Here is a 22379-nt window from a genome sequence, read left to right on the forward strand (position 1 = left end):
GACTCCAATGAACAATGGAATGTTTTACGCCCCACCCTGCAGACTGTCGACCAATCGCGTTCACGTTGTCATGCTGAGTCACCTGGTTGCTAAGCTAATCGTCATGCAGTCTTTTCTCAAAGACTGTGTGTATGTCGAGAAAAGTGCCTATTTTCCTCAATTACTTAATGTGACAATTCCAAAGATATACGACATTACAGCAAGTTAATTATCTCACATCTCGGAAAAGATTTGTAATGTTCTTGTTGCCGAAATTCGTGCTGTTTTTGAGCTAGACTCCCATTTACTCCTTGAAGAGCCCTCCTTGTCCCAGAATCGCCCAGAATGCACCGTGCAGCCATTTCCCAACTCCTCAAAAGTCTATCTGTTAGACTCCATCGATCTGCCGATTGTAGACTCCTTAATTGAAGTGTAAGGCAATTTTACAGCTAACTAGCTACTTTACATGCTGATAAACGTTTGCTAGCTAGCTACCTAGCAATCCAGCCAGCCCAGATAGAGCAAGAGTAGCCCTGTGTGCTTTTGGTGCCTGTGGATACGGGGCATTGTGGATTTGGTCATCGACTTAAGCTGCAACAGATTCCCACAACGATTTTCAATGTTGCTACCAACCTTATTATAACGCCAAAATGAAACATTTGTTCACAAAAATAATATTTGCAATTTTATCCAAAGCGACTTAGTCATGCATGCATACTTTTTACATATGGGTGGTGCCTGGCATGCAAGTGCCATGCTCTACCATCTGAGCCAAATAGGGCCACAGTGATGGTTGGAATGAGTGGTTTTGGGTGGATTTTTCCTTTAACAAATCACAACTTACAAGCACTTACTCTGTGTGAAATAATACAGTAGTGGTTGACATGATGGCTACCCCTTCCTCTGTCCCCCATAAATGCAACATCTGTAAGGTCCCTCAATCAAGAAATGCATTTCAAGCACCGATCCAACTACAACGACCAGGGAGCTTTTCCGAAAGCCTCGTGAAGAAGGGCAGTGATTGGTAGATGGGTAACAATAACAAATCCGACATTGAATATCACTTTAAGCATGGTCAAGTTAATAATTATGCTGTGGATGATGTATTAAACCACCCAGACAAATCAGACACAGTCGTCCTTCTGAACTGAGCTGCAGGACAGGAATGAAACTTCTCAGGGATGTTACCGTGATCCCATTGGTAATTTTAAAACAGCTACGGAGTTCAATGTCTGTGATGGGAGAAAACTGAGGATGGATCAACAACATTGTAGTGACTCCTAAATGACAGAGTGAAAATAATACAAATGTACATATAAATAAAGATTCTAAAACTTGCATCTTGTATGAAACAAGGCACAAAGCAGGGCTCTCCAACCCTGTTCCTAAAGAGCTACCGTCCTATAGGTTCACCCCAACCCTGTTCCTGGAGAGCTACCGTCCTATAGGTTCACCCCAACCCTGTTCCTGGAGAGCTACCGTCCTATAGGTTCACCCCAACCCTGTTCCTGGAGAGCTACCGTCCTATAGGTTCACCCCAACCCTGTTCCTGGAGAGCTACCGTCCTATAGGTTCACCCCAACCCTGTTCCTGGAGAGCTACCGTCCTATAGGTTCACCCCAACCCTGTTCCTGGAGAGCTACCGTCCTATAGGTTCACCCCAACCCTGTTCCTAAAGAGCTACCGTCCTATAGGTTCACCCCAACCCTGTTCCTGGAGAGCTACCGTCCTATAGGTTCACCCCAACCCTGTTCCTGGAGAGCTACCGTCCTATAGGTTCACCCCAACCCTGTTCCTGGAGACCCCTGCACTAAAGCAATACTGCAACAACAAAAAACAGCAAAAGAATACACTTGATGGCCTAAATGCAAAGCCTTATGTTTGGGGAAAATCGCAATTTTTTAGTTGACTGCCTCCTTAATTTCAAGCTTGGTGGTGGCTGCATCATGGTATTGATATGCTTGACATCGACAAATACTGTAGTTTTTCAGTTTAAAAATAAACAGGATGGAGCTAAGGCACAATCTTAGAGGTATACCTGTTGCTGTCTTTACACCAGAGGAATTCACCTTTCAGCAGGACAATAACCTACAGCACAAGGCCAAATCTACACTGGTGTTGCTTTACGAAGAAGACTGTGAATGTTCCTGGCCAAGATATAGTTTTGATTTAAGTCTGCTTGAAAATCAATGGCAAGACTTGAAAATTGCTGTCAAGTCATGATCCCAAACATCTTGACAGAGATTGAAGAATTTTGAAAAGAATAATGGGCAAGTATTCCACACTCCAGGTGTGCATGCCTCTTAGCGTTCCCCGAGAAGACTCACAGCTGTAATCAATGCCAACGTATTGACTCGGGGAGCTGACACTAAAAAATAGTCGTTCCATAAATATTCAGGTCCCTGAGTTAATACGTGTTAGAAACACCTTTGACATCGATTTCAGCTGTGAGTCTTCTTGGGAAGTTTGTTTGATGTTCAAGTATTTTGTGTAGATTGTTGACCAATTTAATTTTAATCCCACTTTAAAACAATCAAACATGAATAAATCCCAGGGGTCTGAATACTTTTGCAAGGCACTGTATATCAATGCTATTACTTCCTTACCCATTGTCAAAGCTTTAAGGTGAAGGAGGCCTATTGAAAAAGTGATTGGAAAAAGGGAAACGTCTTTTAAACTCCCTCCCTGTACCACACACATACAGGAGGATCATGATCCCTAAATTGAAGCATTTCGCTACACTACAATACAAGCATTTCGCTACACTCGCATTAACATCTGCTAACCATGTGTATGTGACAAATAAAATTTGATTTGATTTTAAATTAGTTCCCCATATCCGGCCGTGATTGGGAATCCCATAGGGCGGCGCACAATTGGCCCAGCGTCATCCGGTTTTGGCCTGGGTAGGCCATCATTGTAAATAAATAAGAATTAGTTCTTAACTGACTTGCTTACTTAAATAAAGGTTCAATTAAAAATTATAAATAAATAAATGAAAAACCACAATCTGTCCTCCTGCATTGGCACCCTGAATATCTATATTTTTATTTGTAATATCTGAAACCTAATTTGCGTAAGTAGTTGCACCTGGAAGGATGCAGGACTGCACTGAGACAGTGTTATCTTATGGATTTTTACATTATTCTTGCTTAATAAATCCTGCATTTACCCCAGTCAACTGTTATCAGGGCCCATTGAAAAACACTTCCTGTTCTTTTACGGCGGACACATGCAGGAAATGCAACATCAGGGACAGATTGTGCACAATCAATGCAACTCTCTCGGTCATACTTCCTTCTGTTGAACAAAGTGTATTTTTAAAAGGCCTCACTGTCCTTAGTCACTGTGGGTTCATTAGAGGGGGCTGTAGGCTCACTGGGCATGGCCAGGGAGTGACACTGCTGCTACCAATCTCAAGGTTCTCTTAGCAGTGCTAATGTAGTTGAAAGAGGCACCCCATGTTCTATGTAAATCGTTTTTCAGGAAGCACAGCAAAAAAACACCTACAAAGTGTTTAGTTACAGAAAATAGCAGGAGCATGACTTGCTATGTCGCAAATAGCCTCACCCTGGCTGGAAAGGATAGTCACTGTAGACCTGGCACAGTGAGGGAGAGGTTGGCATCCTGTGAAGCTGGATGGTGGAGCCAGTGGCTCTGCTCCCTCCCTGGCCAGTGCCCCACGACACAGGTGCCGCCCCCTAAGCCGTGGACACCTGCCAGGCTGGGGAGCCAGCCGTCCCAGAATTCCACAGGGCACCTCTCTTAAGAGAGAGGGAAAAGAGGACGCTTCTGTCTTGTAGCTGTTGGGTCTCCTTTTTACCGTGTTAGTTACCTCATATGTGGATAGTTTGAAATGCTAATGTTGTATGGATGTTGAGTGTGGCTCTAAATATCATAGCAATTGTATTAAGGCCCTCCTTCGTTATACATTACCTGCAACAGTAATTGGCATATACCATTATTTAAAAAAGTTGAATTGAACCCATTTAAGAGCAAGACAAATCAGTTCATTGTTCCTAATTGGATTTCAGAATGCAATGTTGTGCTGGAACAGTTAAGAGTTTCAAGAAGGGTTTGACTTTTTCTTGCTGTTTATTCCTCGTTCATCATGAATAGCTGATGAATGGGATTAAGTTCATCACAGTTGCTCTCTATTGCAGTGTCCACTATATAGTTAAGATGATTAGGCTCATAAAATTAATCATGACTGCCCTTCTTCATGAGGGGCCTTTCATTGGGAAACATCCGTGTTCCCTGACCGTATTTACACTGGCGGTTCGTATTGAAATTAGTTGCCAAAACTCAATTATCAGATGCCCCCCTTAGGCAAACACTCCCCATCCTGGCCCCGCTCTCTGGCTATTCATCACTGGGTCTTAAACATATCCCATTTCCAATAAGCACAACTTCAATTTACAAAGTACTTTGCATGTGAAGGTTAATCAATAAATGGACAAACAACACATCCTGGTTACAAGAGCAGAGCGCTGGGGCACCAGCCTGAATCAGTAATCTGTGCACGGCAAAATGGAAAGAGAACAACCCATCTGATTCTAAACATAATACGCTCATCAACGGAATCCCATGGGCAACGACGTGTGTGTGTGTGTGTGTGTGTGTGTGTGTACACGTTTGCATGAGTGCATGCAAGGTTATAGCAGTGTTCGTTTGTCATGGCAGAGTATCATTTGAATCCATGAATTGTTATTGATTTGTGTACTTCCTAATAGTAAATGAAGCTTAGAGATTAAAGTTGTGTGTTGGAATATAAAGTGCCTTCTGAAACTATTCAGACCCCTTGACTTTTACCACATTTTGTTAGGTTACAGCCTTATTCTAAAATTTCATTTTTTTCCCCTCATCAGTCTACACACACTACCCCATAATGACATCACACTACCCCATAATGACAAAGCAAAAACAGGTTTTTAGAAATGTTTGCTAATTTATTCAAAATAAAAAACTGATGACATTTACATAAGTATTCAGACCCTTTACTTAGTACTTTGTTGAAGCACCTTTGGCAGTGATTACAGCCTTGATTATTCTTGGGTATGACGCTAAAAGCTTGGCACACCTGTATTTGGGGAGTTTCTCCCATTTCTCTCTGCAGATCCTCTGTCGTTGCACAGCTATTTTCAGGTCTCTCCATAGATGTTTGATCAGGTTCTCGTCCGGGTTCTTGCTGGGCCACTCAAGGACATTCAGACTTGTTCCAAAGCCACTCCTGCGTTGTCTTTGCTGTGTGCTTCGGGTTGTTGTCCTGTTGGAAGGTGAACCTTCGCCCCAGTCTGAGAACCTGTTCCAGGTTCCTGTTCATATTTTCCTCGATCCTGACCTCCCAGTCCCTGCCGCTGAAAAACATCCCCACGGCATGATGCTGCCACCACCACGCTTCACCGTAGGGATGATGCCAGGTTTATTCTCCCCTGATTGCTCAGTTTGGCCGGGCGGTCAGCTCTAGAAAGAGTCTTGGTGGTTCCAAACTTCTTCCATTTAAGAATGATGGAGGCCATTGTGTTATTAAGGACCTTTTTAAAGCTGCAGAAATGTTTTGGTACCTTTCCCCAGATCTGTGCCTCGACACAATCCTGTCTCGGAGCTCTATGGACAATTCCTTCGACCTCATGGCTTGGTTTTTGCTCTGACTACCGCTGTCAACTGTGGGAACTTATATACACAGGTGTGAGCTCAATTTCCTATCTCGTAGCAAAGAGTCTGAATACTTATTTATATAAGTTATTTCAACCAAAACATTTTTTTAGATTTGCAAACATTTCTAAAAACCTATTTTCACTTTGTAATTATGAGGTATTGTATGTAGATTGATGAGAGGGAAAACTACCATTTACTCCATTTTAGAATAAGGCTGTAACGTAACAAAATGTGGAAAAAGTCCAGGGGTTTGAATACTTTCCGAAGGCACTGTATGATAGACATTGAATCAGTCTGCCTTGTAGGACATGGCCTTTCATACCAAGACCTAGAGTACTCTAATTTGTCAGTCATCCTTGGTCAGGTTGTGATGCTAGACATAATTTGTGAGCTCTGAGGTTTTAGATCCTGTCAGGTGTATCTTCTATATACTCATCTAGATGTAATTTCTGGAGATTGAAAAAAAGTATATTGTTGTTCATGGGCGGACTGGCCTCCTGGCATTTTGGGCAAATGCCAGATGGGCTGAAACATTTTTAGCCTGTCTATCTGTGTGGGTTATGATTATCTGGCTAATACTGGGGGCCTGAAGGAAACAAGGAAAAAAATAGTTGGGTGTGTTAGAAATTCCAGAACCGATTTCTGGTCCCAGTCCGCCCCTGCTATAGTGCAGTTTGCCCTCACGTAGCTCCTTAAATTGGGAGACAGGCTGGCATGTACTCTGAGACAGTTGTTTAGCTGTCAGACACTCTGTCCTCTAGTCTCAAGATCCCGCTCTTCATTAGAATAAACTCTTCTCCCAGTCCCCATGCTTCTTTTATGCAAGTGCATGGCGTCCTCAATGATATTGCATGGCCAAACGTTAATGATTAAAATCCAAGTTTTCTAATCCTTTCCCCCGTCGACGGGGCATTGATCCGTTCTCCGAGAGCCTCCCATGTAGAAAAATCTCATTACCAATCTCGCTGACTCGTAGGGAGCTGTTTACACGCCATAACAATTCCGCTGGAGTGGAACCAACAAGACAATTGCGCTGAGCTGTGCGGCCTGACCAATATTTCATCTTCGCATCGCTCTCTCTCTCGCTGCCTCAGCCCCACCCCACCCACTTGCACTGATCCACTCACTAACACGTTTAACCTCTTAAGTCATGTATCCTGCTAAAATATTTAAGGGCTGGTGTGAATGTGGCTCGATAGCTAGCGCCGCGCTCCTTTTCCCACCATATAATGCCTCTTTAAACATGCATTAGCACAGTGCTTGTTCCATTAACCTGAAATTAAGGCCACGATTATGCACTTCATATCCCTTCCTTCCTTCCACCGAGAAGGCCACATCGCCGCACTTAGTCCATAATCCATTCAGTAGAGGATTCATAGTCTAATTCATCCCTTAAAGAAAGGAAAACAAATATATATATATATATATATATATATATATATATATATATATATATATATATATATATATATATATATATATATATATATATATATATATATATATATATATATATATATATATATATATATATATATATATATATATATATATATATATATATATATATATATTATATATATATATATAGTTTAGTTGCTTGTCATCCCACCAGAAAGTGATTGATTGTACGATCATTTGTGGGAGTAGAGAAAATTGGATTCGTCCTATCGGTGTTTGACTCTTTCATTTTAAATGGTCATTCTTCTCTCTCCCATGTCAAAAGCTCAATGAGGGGAAAAAAAGAGTTCATGAACATCAACTGACGAGGTCGATACCCGCTCATAATGGGAGCTGGAAATGGCAAAGTAAAAAAACAATCATCTTGCACTCGCTCTCTCTCTTTCTTTCACACGCTCTCCTTCTCTAAAACACACACACACACTCCATAGAAATAGAAAACATTATGGGTTTTTTGTATGACTGCAAAGCTCTGTTCTTTATGGAAATTACCCTCTGGTTGCTTTTAAAGTGTTTGCGTGTTAATTGGCCCTGAACCTGGCATTGTAGAGGAGAACAGTATCCCCTGCTGAGTGTCTTTTAGACAACACTAAAACAATCCGGCCCTGATGTACTTCTAAAATAGTTGGCAAATTATATGATGTTATCAGAGCCTCCATTGCGTGTGGATTGGGATACTGTAAATAAGTAAGCTATGGAGATGGTGAAAATATAGGCTTGCTGATGTTTTTCACTACTGGTACGAATGGCAAGGGTCATATAGTATGTCTCACCGCTCGCTGCCTGAGGTGTGTTAGGTTTATGTCCAAAGTGAGACTCGCTGTGTGAATTCCTGCATTAGTTTGATGCTTTTAAAAATATTTATACCTCTTGTTTTCCAAAATTCAGAAGAAACTGAAACTTGTAGTCTTCTTACCAACGCAACTGGTTCAGTTTGAGCCTCCTTTAACCTACTATTCTCACTCTCAGGCGAGATGGTGAGGATACCGATTTAATGTAATGACCGGTGTCAGGCAGTCGAGTAGCACTAGACTGACAGTGGATTACTCCCTTTCTCACCACGCTGGTGATTTCCCCCTTGGCGGACGCTCAGGCGCCAAACGCCCACCGTCTCTCTACCCACTGCTGTGTATCTCGTGATAAGGCCACGGCTCTCCGGCAACCCTTGAGCACCAAGGGTAAAGTCATCTGTGTCGGTTAGCGATTGTCATCAGCCAGTGCAACAATACAAATGATGCCAGTGGAGTTCCTGATTGGGTAACAGAATACTTGTAGCAGACATATCGCCAACAGATAGGCTCCTTTATTTCCAAGGCTGAAAAAGACAGTTTTATAACTCTGAGGGACAGGAACGGCACATGCCAGGTGTGTAATGTTCTTCCCATGCCAATTCCATTAGTTAGAATGCAGGCATAATGGCCTTTTTTAGAAAGCCAATCTTTTTTCAAATTTCTCACATGGTTGGTGCCACTAAACTCTCAAGTGTATCGAGAGCTTAGCAACTGGATTCAGTTCCAGACCACCTGGCAGTAGAGGAGGCTGATACCTGAGATCATAATTCTCACACACACACACACACACACACACACACACACACACACACACACACACACACACACACACACACACACACACACACACACAGCACAAGGTTTTTACAAGAATCATGAATGGATGGAGCATTATAAGTGACACATGCAAAGTTGAGTGAAATCTGGAAGTGTGTTAACTTGCTCTCATGCAACTTTTATACTCCAAATACTGTTAAGTTGAGCTAACTAAAGATACTTGTATAGTCAGAATATTTTATTTCAGGCCACCTGGAAATACAGGATGGTGAATAATTGATCAAAACAAAATACTCAAACATTATTAGCAGTAAAACAACTTATTTTAACAAATGTCATTCCTAAATCAGCACAAGCAGTGTGGTGCAGGTGAGTCTTGAAGAAACAGGAATATTCCAGAACACTTTATATTCTAGGACCCCATATCACTTCAGATGACCTTGAGCACCCCATAGTCTTTCTCAGAGGGAGTCTCAACTTTTGTCTATGAAATTCAAATGGCGTAGCATTGCCTCCTTGTCTCGTCTGTTTCTTTTCCCCCTGGAATATGACAGCTCTGAAAATAAAACTTATATCAAAAGAGAGAGAGATAAAGGACAACATGAAAGGGGCAAACAATCCCTTGAAAGTGCTCTGTTGTTTCAGTAGTTGTTTCAATGCAACCAGGAAGAGCATGTGCCTCCACTTATGAAAGGGTGTCCCTCTTTTCTATTGGTCTTGTGAACAAATATATGAAGTGAGTTGGAAAGGAAAGAAATTGTGCTTCTGATCATGGCACAGGAGTTATGCTAATGACAGGCATATATACCTGTTGGCAAGACACCAAACGGAAGGCTAACATGCAGCTTAACGCTATGCTCTGAAGGCACATTAGAGAGGACTCTATTAATTAAAAGGCATAGTTTAGATATCATGTCAAGGATTGGTGATGGAAGTTTATTTACGAGTTATGAAAGACTGAATCCGTTAAGGGAGCAGTGTTTTTCTGACAAAGCTGTCAAGAAAATTATGCACTAGACCACTTTCCTAAACTGTATCTACAAACACCATTTTGTCATTTTTATCTTGGCAATGAACTTGCCAACATACTTTATAATGACCCAGCTCCATACTCTTCAGTCTTCCTGTGTACTAACAACCAGCAACCATGCGAGAAACATTGGAATATGAAATTAATTGGGAGAAATGGTTGACACCGGTGATCTGGTGGCCATGGGAACCAGTGCTGTGCCTCGAGCTTGGTCGTTATCATTGTCAGATGTATTGGTGTGTTCATCACCAGGGGCGACAGAGGTGTCATCTGAGTTTTTGAGGTCAAGAGTGTAGCGTGGCATTGGGAATGGATTTGGGTTTTGGTTGTGGCCTGGGTGTTGGATGATGTCTGTCATCAGAAGATATCATATCTGTGTGTTCGGCAGAAGCAACAGGGAGCATATGAGCCAGCTTGAGTGTAGTAGTGAGTATGTATAGCCAGAAGTCAGATTGAACTAATTTACAAGGGACTTTTGGTGAGCAGTGAGCTCTCATACCCATGAAATGACTAAACGGACGTTGATGCCAACTATGAGCCCAGTGGTATAAAGAATTCTCTAATGGAGAGGGGGAACCGCCAATTCCAAAAAAGGTTACCCCGCACCCCACTACAGTTTTTATCAACCTGAAACACAATCCCAGAGACTGCCTGAGTTGTCTGGGCTCCTTAACACAATCTCAGAGACTGCCTGAGTTGTCTGGGCTCCTTAACACAATCCCAGAGACTGCCTGAGTTGTCTGGGCTTTCTTAACACAATCCCAGAGACTGCCTGAGTTGTCTGGGCTTTCTTAACACAATCCCAGAGACTGCCTGAGTTGTCTGGGCTTTCTTAACACAATCCCAGAGACTGCCTGAGTTGTCTGGGCTCCTTAACACAATTCCATCATTATTATGGAAGATCAATTTACTCCTCTCGTAGCTGCAGGCCATAGGCAAGATTTGCTTGGGAAATGAGAGGGTAGGGTGCACATTTTAACACCCTGATCTGCAATTTAATCTGAATTAAGTGGGAAAAGGCGCACTTTAGTACACAAGAATGAACACGGCACAGGAGGGCAGCCTCTATCTCATTAATACTACAGCCAGGGAGAGGTAGGTACAATCTTTGGATCATAGTTTGATGTGTAATTATATAGAGGCCGGCGGAGACCCTGGCGCGAGGGACTGACCTTAGATGACAAGCTGGAGCAACAACTACAGTAAAACTTGTTGCATATATAGAGCTCTTCAACGTGTCTTTTGTTCACCACTTCTAGGTTGAAGGCCTCAGATCCTTCCCAAGCATTGCAAACAGTAGGAAGAGGTTGAATTTTAAGGCCACGGCTGTTTTAAATTGGACTAAATATACATAAACAACGTTCTTTGTCCCAACGTGGTCCTCCGATTATCGCCAGACATCCATTCAAAGCAAACTGTTCTTGTTTCGCCAACCCTTTCGCCATCATAGGTACTGGCTTGGAAATGGAGAATTTTTGAAAATTTTCAACAACGGTCCTCAACCCTAAAAGTGGTGTGGTCAAGGGCGTCCATTTGTTGCTACTGGATTTGTGGTGTACCCTTCACTACCTCCAGACCGTATCGATTCCTCCCACTCCTCCTTCCGCTCTGCGCTCTAGCCCTGGAAGGCCAATGCTGGAGCACAAATGGACTAATGAGAGTTCTGCCGATGAGACTCTGAAGCCCTATGTACTGGGCACTTCAACGTTGCCATGGCAGAGAGCGTTCTACAGGCTTTAATGGAAGTGGGGAAGGAAGGCCAAGGACAAAGTGGTCCCTTCCCTGTTCTCTTCTCCACTCAGGATCAATGTGCCTGGGATCTCTATGAACCCCCCCTAAATCCTTCACTATCCCCATCGTCTAGGCTTTTAGGGCATGACGGTGGCCGTTAGCGACTGAACCTTCAGTAAGGAAAAGCAGAGTTTCAGAAAAATATATAAATAGAAGTAATGGAGCTGTATACATTAGTGACACTTGAGACTTTCAGATTTGCCATGGTGCTGTTTGGGCATACTGCACTTAGTGAGGAGAATTTCAATGAGAATTCTGATTCATTGTTGGTGGGCCGTACATTCCACTCCTACACTCTATCTCCCTGTTAGTTTTGTACATCATGCTTATTTTTAGAAAGAAACAACAATCTGCATATACACAGTAGCTACTGTAGAGAGAAATATAGACTCAGCTCGGGAATACCAGTTTGTGTAGATAATGAACACCTAGTAGACGAGCCAGAACAATGGCCGAGGGTCTTTTGCAGTAAAACAAACACCACACTCTGCTTTTTGCCCATTAAAAAACGTTTTGAAATCGCCCTTTAAATGAGCTGAGAGCACGGCAGGGTCTTTCAAAGCTTCATCCACGGAGAGGACCTAGAGCATAGAAATATAATGAATAGAAGGGGCTTGGAACCTCCTATCCATGGCAGAGGAAACAAGGGGTGAAGAGAAGATAAAGGGGATAAGATGATGTCCGCCTCAGTCAGAACAACAGTTAATGAATAACCACAACGTGACATTAATAGAACCTCTCCCATCTCCGGCAACCCATACTGACTAGTGACTCAGTCATAGATATAGAAGGAATAGAATGGGAATCCCCGTTCAAGTTGCCATGGTTAGAGGTTCCAAGCCCGTTCTATTGATTGTATGACTGAGTCCCATCCTGGCAACCCATGCTGACTAGTGAGAGGTTCTCTTAATGTTACGTTGTGGTTATTCATTAACTGTTGTTCTGACTGAGGCGGACATCTTATCCCCTTTATCTTCTCTTCCCCCCTGTTTCCTTTGTCATGGTCTTGTTATGAAGTATACAGGCTGTGTTAACGTATCAACGAACCTTGATTTAGTGTTGCCATAATCACGTCAGTGGTGAAGTGGGAGACTTGGATACAGTAATTAACGTACAGTATGTGCTGTGTTCAGGTCACATTTTCCTGTTTCTGAAATAAACAGCTGGCCAGGTTATCTTCTACAAACACGTAGCCTGCTGTTTAGTCCATACGTAAATCATTGAAAGCAGCACCTATTTTACTGTATCTACCTCCAACTGTCAAATATGTGTTCATGACATGGCCGTTGAGGAACTGTTTGTACTGGATTACCTCCCCTAATACCCTGTCGAATTCATATTTAGGGTATAAATAACTGTCATGATTTAGCAGTGCAACTCATGCCCATTTAAAAACGGTTTGAATCGGTGACATCTTAAATGCACTTGATCACTAGTCAAGTTTATTCAAGTCATTTATAGGTATTAGTGTGTTTAGTAGTTTCACTGACTAACCCTCCTCTCTCCCCCCCCCCCCCCAAGGCTCAGCCTTCATGATGGTCAACACCAGCGGACGTTCCTCGGGCCAGAAGGCCCAGCTGCTCGTGCCCCAGCTCAAAGAGAACGACACCCACTGCCTCATCTTCCAGTACTACATGGCGGGCCAGCGCGAGGGCGCCAGCCCGGGCCAGCTCAACATCTACATTAAGGAGAACAACAGTCCGCTGGGCATCCCCGTGTGGAACGCCTCCGGCCCCGCCTACCCCACCTGGCGCCAGGTGGAGCTGGCTGTCAGCACCTTCTGGCCCAACTTCTACCAGGTGAGATGGGGTGGGGGATAGTACGGTCGGGATGGGGAATTAGTACGGTCGGGATGGGGGGTTAGTAAGGTGGGGATGGGGGGTTAGTAAGGTGGGGATGGGGGGTTAGTAAGGTGGGATTGGGGGTTAGTAAGGTGGGGGATTAGTAAGATGGGGATGGGGGTTAGTAAGATGGGGATGGGGGTTAGTAAGGTGGGGATGGGGGTTAGTAAGGTGGGGATGGGGGTTAGTAAGGTGGGGATGGGGATGGGGGTTAGTAAGATGGGGCTGGGGGTTAGTAAGATGGGGCTGGGGGGTTAGTAAGGTGGGGCTGGGGGTTAGTAAGATGGGGATGGGGGTTAGTAAGGTGGGGATGGGGGTTAGTAAGGTGGGGATGGGTGTTAGTAAGATGGGGATGGGGTGGGGGTTAGTGGGATGGGGCTATAAAAAGGGCACATAGAACAGGGGGTATGGTTGTCTTTAATTAATGGCCCTACTGTTCAGGAAATGTAATGTTTTGTTCAAGTCAAAGTCATGTTGTACTGTGGCCAGGTAGGAAATGGTAGACAGTGTTGTTTTCCTCTGGGGGGCTGTACATCCAGACTGATGTAACTAATGTAGAGGTAATGTGGGTGGAGATGAGAACCCATCAGACATGTTCCCAGCAAGACATCCATTTTTAAACACCGCCCATTAGCATGACATAATAATATTCAACTTTACCAGAGTTCATGTGTTGTCATTGCAGCTCTATGGCAGTACAGGTCTCTGGAGGTCAAACCACTTTCTAGCATCACTCTCAGGCTGCAGAGCTGCGGATTTCCTGCCCAGGAAATGACCGCTCACACCAAATGTTTGGTTTCCTCCCACGCAGGGTCACAGACACACACACGCGCGCGCGCGCAGGGTCACAGATACGCGCGCACGCGCAGGGTCACAGACGCAGGGTCAGCATTGCCAGTGCTGACACAATGGAAACACACAGGCCTGTGAGGTTTGCCCTAGAGAGACTGATGGGGAAGAGGGATAAATCCATCTCCACGTTTCCCCAGAGAAATCACCTCCATCTGTTCCACAGAGGCACTGGGCAGAAGGAGACTCTCTCTACACTGAGCAGAATTTGCGAGGAATGCAAAATTGTGACTTGTCGTTACCCTCTCAGATTAACAATGGAAAAGCGTCCTCTTCAAAGCTCTATACCTAATGACAATGTAGCAAGTAATTATGGGGTTTCTGTAATTGCACAGTATATTTAAGTGTTTATCAAAATGAAAACCACCTGAAATACAGAACCTACTTTGTCACTTATTTGTAATTACAGCGTATGGTTTTCTCTCCACTCCGTTTACACTGCCAGTCCATCAGCACAGGTCTTGTTACATAGCAATGTTTGGTTCGCTCTTGAGAAACGTTTAATTGATAACGCCTTGCATTTCGAATATGGTAATTTCCTTCTTCAGCCCGTCATACTATGATCTTGATCCTGACATTTTGCTTTGTTCATCTCTGTCTGCTCTGTTATTCCAATTCCATTTTAAGACACAATCACAATTACCAGGTGAACCGTAAAGGAACACTGGCAACATAGCATAATTATTTAATCAGGGAGGGAGGTTGGGCGCTTGGGAGGGAGGTTGGGCGCTAGGGAGGGAGGTTGGGCGCTAGGGAGGGAGGTTGGGCGCTAGGGAGGGAGGTTGGGCGCTAGGGAGGGAGAGGGAGGGTGAGAGAGCCAGGAGGGTCATCTTTTCTACGTCTGTTATTATGCATGAGATCAGCCTTTTGTTCTTAGGAAGTTTCAACAACTTACTGACAACACATTTTGTAAAAGATGTGGAGAATCTGATGTTCCACTAAGGACGCCATGTAGTAAAGTAATAAACACGAACACCAGAGGAGCACTACTCACTTTATATGACGCATTATGCAAAAGAAAACTTAGTTCTCCAGCACTCACTAACCACATGAACGTTGTCATGGCTAATTGAGCTCATTAACGAGATGCAGCTAATGTAGGAGATAAACCAAAACACGAGGGCACGAGGGGGAGGGCGGGAGGAGGCGGGGGAGGGGTGTTCGGGGGTCCGCCGGGGTCGAGCAGGTTGCTTAGCATCACCACGGCGACAAACATTAACAACCTGAGGTTTAATTACCTCTGCGGCACGTCGTGACATTTCACACTCTGGTGTTTACTTTTCATTTCCTTTTTGAAAATTAGGCCCTTGTAAAGGCATAATTAGCGGCCGAGGCATCTGCCGTCGCTCAAAAAGAAGCGAGAGAGAGGAGGAGAGGGATGGAAGTCTATTAAAACCCATTTGAATGGTTTTAATAAAGGCATCTTGTTTGGCCTCAGCTCAACAATGTTATCTTATGGCTAATGACTCATTTTCATCCTCCTTGTCTGCGATGCATTGGGACTAGTGTGTTTGGGTCCTCCATGGTAACACACACAGAAAAGGCCATTTTTAAGCAGGTTACATTGGACTAGGTATGGTCCCTCAACAATACATCCTACTTCAGCTAATGTGGTGGGCTTGAGGAATGGGGTAAAGATCATTTCGGCATCCAGTTCTGGGCTTTGAGGCCTAGGGCTGTGTCCTAAATGCTTCCCTATTCCCTACTTTTGACCAGGGCCCTATATGGGGAATAGGGTGCTGTTTTGATGCTGTCTACCTCATTGTGTCTGCTCTATTGAAGGAGTTTGAACATAATCATAGGTGGAATGGGAGCTGAATGTAAAGCGTAGCCTATGGCGTTGCAATCTCCTCTAAATTGATTTGTCCTTGGGACGTAATCTGCTTAGATCACAAATCACATTTTATTTGTCAAATGCTTCATGAACAACAGGTGTAGACTAACAGTGATGCTTTCTTACGGGTCCTTTTCCAACAATGCAGAGATAAAGATGAAGTAATAGTAGCAGAAATAGTGACACTAGGAATAAATACACAGTGAATAATGAATAACAAGGAATGTAAGCCCCCCTTTGACTGTTTAGAGTACAAGGAAACACATTTTATTTGATCAATTTCATTTGACACTCTTGCCTCTGTATACCCAGACATTTGTTTTGGTTTGGGTGTTCTTGCATCTACTGACCTCCTATCTGGGCCCCACATAGTTATGTTATCTTAAGTGTTTGTTTTTCGCTGTTCGGAAACTTTGAACACTGTGACTTCCATGGTTGGGGGCTTTTCAGTCTTGATCTTAACTAGACGCTTGCCACCCATAGCCAACGGACCTATTGTCTCGCTTGACCTCATTTCTGTCTTCTGTGACCGAGTCAAGTCAAATACTCAGAGTTGACTTAGTGGCCGCGCTTCATACCAGGAAGTTGTTCCCTTCTGCCCTTGTTCACTCCCCATCACTGAACAAAACAGGTCTCGATAGGTTAAGAACAATATGGCGACCTTAACTAGGCATCATTATTCTTTATAGCTGTCCAGTTGTCCCACATTTGTGAAGGGGAGTGAACAACTTCATGGAATAAATCACAGCCATTGGCTGAGTTATAAAGAGGAGGGAGGGAGGATCACAGGAAAGAGGTCCTGCCGCTCTGCTTTCTGACCAATGGAAGGGCTCTGGTGTACGGTAAACAAAGTGGGGTGGGCAGGGTGCCAGAAACTCTGCTCAGTGTGAACAGGAAGGCGGCCCATGCGTCTTTAACCAGCTGCATCCTGAGAGATAAGGGCCATGGTGGTGGGGGGGGGGGGGGGGGGGGGCATTGGGGAAATAGACAGCATTGGGGAAATAGAGGAGCAGCCATCGCTCTACTGGGAAGTGGGGGAGCAGACATCGCTCTACTGGGAAGTGGAGGAGCAGACATCGCTCTACTGGGAAGTGGAGGAGCAGCCATCGCTCTACTGGGAAGTGGAGGAGCAGCCATCGCTCTACTGGGAAGTGGAGGAGCAGCCATCGCTCTACTGGGAAGTGGAGGAGCAGCCATCGCTCTACTGGGAAGTGGAGGAGCAGACAACGCTCTACTGGGAAGTGGAGGAGCAGACAACGCTCTACTGGGAAGTGGAGGAGCAGCCATCGCTCTACTGGGAAGTGGAGGAGCAGACAACGCTCTACTGGGAAGTGGAGGAGCAGCCATCGCTCTACTGGGAAGTGGGGGAGCAGACATCGCTCTACTGGGAAGTGGAGGAGCAGACATCGCTCTACTGGGAAGTGGAGGAGCAGACATCGCTCTACTGGGAAGTGGAGGAGCAGACATCGCTCTACTGGGAAGTGGAGGAGCAGACATCGCTCTACTGGGAAGTGGAGGAGCAGACATCGCTCTACTGGGAAGTGGAGGAGCAGACATCGCTCTACTGGGAAGTGGAGGAGCAGACATCGCTCTACTGGGAAGTGGAGGAGCAGCCATCGCCCTACTGGGAAGTGGAGGAGCAGCCATCGCTCTACTGGGAAGTGGAGGAGCAGCCATCGCTCTACTGGGAAGTGGAGGAGCAGCCATCGCTCTACTGGGAAGTGGAGGAGCAGCCATCGCTCTACTGGGAAGTGGAGGAGCAGACATCGCTCTACTGGGAAGTGGAGGAGCAGACATCGCTCTACTGGGAAGTGGAGGAGCAGACATCGCTCTACTGGGAAGTGGAGGAGCAGACATCGCTCTACTGGGAAGTGGAGGAGCAGACATCGCTCTACTGGGAAGTGGAGGAGCAGCCATCGCTCTACTGGGAAGTGGAGGAGCAGCCATCGCTCTACTGGGAAGTGGAGGAGCAGACAACGCTCTACTGGGAAGTGGAGGATCAGACATCATTTCAAATGGTTTAGGTCGTATCTTTATGATGTGTTCACCTTAACTCTTTCTCACACCAGTAGTGAAAACATGGTTGAACTCAGAATGAAACAGCACTGACAAAGAAGATCTTCTAAAGAGGAGGAGCTGTGAATCCAGCCGATAGAACATACCTCATAGCTAAACGCCTGCTGTCTGGGAGCCATGATTCAGGAATATAAATAGACCCAGTCATCATAGACGCAGGCCCCATTGTTTGAACGTCCAAGGAAAAGGTCCATGTAACAGTAACCCAATCCTCAGCCCCCTTAACTCATGCCCCATGTTTGAAGGCTTCGTGTGGGCCGGGGCCCCATAAACGGTATCATTTCCCGGCTTCTCCCTCCTCCCTCACTCAACATACAGTGAATGGAAGCACAGGAGCCATCTCGGTCTGTTTTCCGTCTCATGGATTGAATAGTGGTGGCGACTCTCTCCAACTGATGGTCACACCCATCCAAAGCTTTTAAATCCACGATGGTGACTGTGTAGAGCGTTGGGAGGAAATGAGCCTTCTCTATGGCCAGTTTTCTAGATCACAGGAAATGCACTAGGGATGCTCTTTATGTTTGTGCCAACTACCAACCTCTCACCTCCCTCCCTCTCTTTCTCTCCTCCCCTCTGCAGATTGTCTTTGAGGCGGTGAGCACAGGACAACGAGGTCTACTGGCCATCAAGAGCATCATCTTGCAAGGCCACCAGTGCAGTAAGTCTCCACTGCTACGCACGCACGCACACAATGAATGTGTTATGTAGTCAAGTCCCATAACTCACTGGGTTGTCACTCTTCAGGCCCCCCCTCCCTAATCTCTCGCTCCTCACTAGTTATATTGCTGTCACCTACCGATCCATGTCTTTGCTATATAGTAAACTCCATATCGGTATGTTACTGGGGAATATATTTCCAGCCCATCCTGTGACATGAATGAAGCCAGGATATACTACACAGCCCGTCATATTAAATGTGTTTGACTGAGACAAAGGCAAAAAGAGGGGAGCATGCTTCCTGTCATTCTCCTGCTCTCCAGGAAAGACTCCCTGAGACACAATCCTCCCCCAGATTTGTAAAGTTCTGTGTGAGTATGCTAGGCTAATTGCCTCGGATAGAACTCACAGATGTGCTTAGCCATGTAGCCAGGTGCCGAGGAAGACCCCTCTGCCGAGGAACACCACTGCACAAAGAATGTGTGAGGATTCACTGCGTAGATCGGCCCTCACACCGCACACATTATGTTGAATGAAAATATAAACACGTGGAAACATCTCACATTTTTCTGCATCACATTTCAGTTTTATATAGTTGTTTTATTAACAACGTCGCTGCGTAGAGTGGTGTGTGACTTTCCAAGGGCACTCAACAGATTACGTGTCAACAAAGAGAGGTACTTAGCCTCATGAGAACGTTGACTTCTTTTTGAGTTTGGCCCAGGTTCAGGTTTGTTTCCCAGTTGAAGCAGGGCAATACCATTAGCCCTCCGCTCCAAAGATTGGGGGAGTGCTGAGCTGGGAGATATCAGGGCCGCCGTTACTTCACAAGAGCTTTTTTAATTGCCTACCACAGAGTTCCGTGGCGTGTACTATAGTGTACCTCATCTCAGATATCAGAATCAAGGTCGTCGCCCGCCACGGCCCGCCCGCTTCGAACACGGAGAGACAAGGGGGAGCTAATTAAAAAGTCCTTTACATAATTTGATTAGCATGGACTTTCATCCTTGCGTTAGTGAGGTGGTGATCCAACTTCCATTAGACATTCAGATTGACCCAGATACGTCAGCTTTGTTGTTAGTTCAGCTGCCTGACTAAGGGGACAACCCCCCCCCCCCCTCTTATCTCACTCACACACACACACACACACACTGTATCAACAAGGCTACAAGGAAGCATTTTTTGTTCCCTGTAATGGGAATTTCAAGATTGGGAGAGGAGAGCAGTCATTGATAAAGTCTATCAAAATCAATCTAGTTTAATTACAAGTTGCAACAGACACCTCCAGCACAGAAGCAGAGAAAATGCCTAACTGGCTTTCTCTAAGCAGGCCGTTATGTTCTAATCTCACAGCACCAACGTTCTGTTCTGTCAACAGATATGAATGCAATCCATAACATTCAGAAACAAGTTGTGGCCATCAACCCAGACACAAATGAGTGTCACAAATAGAACCCTGGAAATCAGGTGTATTACAGAAAGGGAAACATGTAAATGTGATAAGTATTGGATAGTTGCTGTAAACTGAATATGAACTTTATTCATCTTAAATTTCCCCATTACACCTCCAAAAACACAGGGTGCCCTGAACACAGGGGCGAGACATTTGTTTATGGCCCTGTTTCGATCTGCCCCCCCCCCCCCCCCCCCCCCCCCCCCCACTGCTTTCGCATTTCCCCGCTATTGTTGCGTCTGTGAAAACTTTCTTCTAATATCCTTGAACTCTGGAGAGATACGACAGGTTTATACTTTCCCCGGCTTGAATATTTTCACCACGGCTTATTTTCATGCCTCCTGACCTCCTCTTGCCACTGTAATATCCTGATTGAAAATGCTGTCCCAGAGACTCCTGGGAAGAAGGTAAAAAAAATGTTTGTGATTGAATCTCGTCAGATTTCAGTCCGCGTGGCTCAAGCGATCAGACCAAGGTTAGGCCAACAGAGAAGAAATGTGATTTTTTTTTTTTGTGGGATTAAAGGATAATAGGCTGTTTAGTTGAAAGGGGGATACTAGTCAGTTGTAACACTTAATGCATTCAACTGAAATGTGTCTTCCGCATTTAACCCAACCCCTCTGAATCAGAGAGGTGCGGTGGGCTACCATAATCGAGATCCACGTTTTCGTCACCCGTGGTTAACTGCCTTGCTCAGGGGCAGAATGACAGATTTCTATCTTGTAAGCTTGGGGATTCGATCCAGCAACCTTTCAGTTACTTGCCCAACTCTCTAACCACGCCCCTGTTTAGTATGACTTGCGGAAGATGCTATATACAGTGCCTTGCGAAAGTATTCGGCCCCCTTGACCTTTGCGACCTTTTGCCACATTTCAGGCTTCAAACATAAAGATATAAAACTGTATTTTTTGTGAAGAATCAACAACAAGTGGGACACAATCATGAAGTGGATGACATTTATTGGATATTTCAAACTTTTTTAACAAATCAAAAACTGAAAAATTGGGCGTGCAAAATTATTCAGCCCCTTTACTTTCAGTGCAGCAAACTCTCTCCAGAAGTTCAGTGAGGATCTCTGAATGATCCAATGTTGACCTAAATGACTAATGATGATAAATACAATCCACCTGTGTGTAATCAAGTCTCCGTATAAATGCACCTGCACTGTGATAGTCTCAGAGGTCCGTTAAAAGCGCAGAGAGCATCATGAAGAACAAGGAACACACCAGGCAGGTCCGAGATACTGTTGTGAAGAAGTTTAAAGCCGGATTTGGATACAAAAAGATTTCCCAAGCTTTAAACATCCCAAGGAGCACTGTGCAAGCGATAATATTGAAATGGAAGGAGTATCAGACCACTGCAAATCTACCAAGACCTGGCCGTCCCTCTAAACTTTCAGCTCATACAAGGAGAAGACTGATCAGAGATGCAGCCAAGAGGCCCATGATCACTCTGGATGAACTGCAGAGATCTACAGCTGAGGTGGGAGACTCTGTCCATAGGACAACAATCAGTCGTATATTGCACAAATCTGGCCTTTATGGAAGAGTGGCAAGAAGAAAGCCATTTCTTAAAGATATCCATAAAAAGTGTCGTTTAAAGTTTGCCACAAGCCACCTGGGAGACACACCAAACATGTGGAAGAAGGTGCTCTGGTCAGATGAAACCAAAATTTAACTTTTTGGCAACAATGCAAAATGTTATGTTTGGCGTAAAAGCAACACAGCTGAACACACCATCCCCACTGTCAAACATGGTGGTGGCAGCATCATGGTTTGGGCCTGCTTTTCTTCAGCAGGGACAGGGAAGATGGTTAAAATTGATGGGAAGATGGATGGAGCCAAATACAGGACCATTCTGGAAGAAAACCTGATGGAGTCTGCAAAAGACCTGAGACTGGGACGGAGATTTGTCTTCCAACAAGACAATGATCCAAAACATAAAGCAAAATCTACAATGGAATGGTTCAAAAATAAACATATCCAGGTGTTAGAATGGCCAAGTCAAAGTCCAGACCTGAATCCAATCGAGAATCTGTGGAAAGAACTGAAAATTGCTGTTCACAAATGCTCTCCATCCAACCTCACTGAGCTCGAGCTGTTTTGCAAGGAGGAATGGGAAAAAATGTCAGTCTCTCGATGTGCAAAACTGATAGAGACATACCCCAAGCGACTTACAGCTG

The 22379-nt window shown here is 44.7% G+C and overlaps 1 protein-coding gene across 12 annotated transcripts in view; it reads left to right on the top strand.

Moving 5' to 3' along the window:
- Positions 1-22379, top strand: part of LOC110535264 (receptor-type tyrosine-protein phosphatase mu) — a 304962-nt gene that overhangs the window by 89277 nt on the left and 193306 nt on the right. For all 12 annotated transcript variants that reach the window (XM_036934853.2, XM_036934855.2, XM_036934858.2 and 9 more), the window contains exons 3-4: positions 13009-13286; positions 18667-18745. In XM_036934853.2, coding sequence (XP_036790748.2) covers positions 13009-13286; positions 18667-18745 — 357 coding nt within the window. The remainder of the gene's footprint in view (positions 1-13008; positions 13287-18666; positions 18746-22379) is intronic.

This window comes from Oncorhynchus mykiss, chromosome 11, assembly GCF_057628025.1.
Source record: "Oncorhynchus mykiss isolate SJ-2025 chromosome 11, ASM5762802v1, whole genome shotgun sequence".
NCBI lineage: Eukaryota > Metazoa > Chordata > Actinopteri > Salmoniformes > Salmonidae > Oncorhynchus > Oncorhynchus mykiss.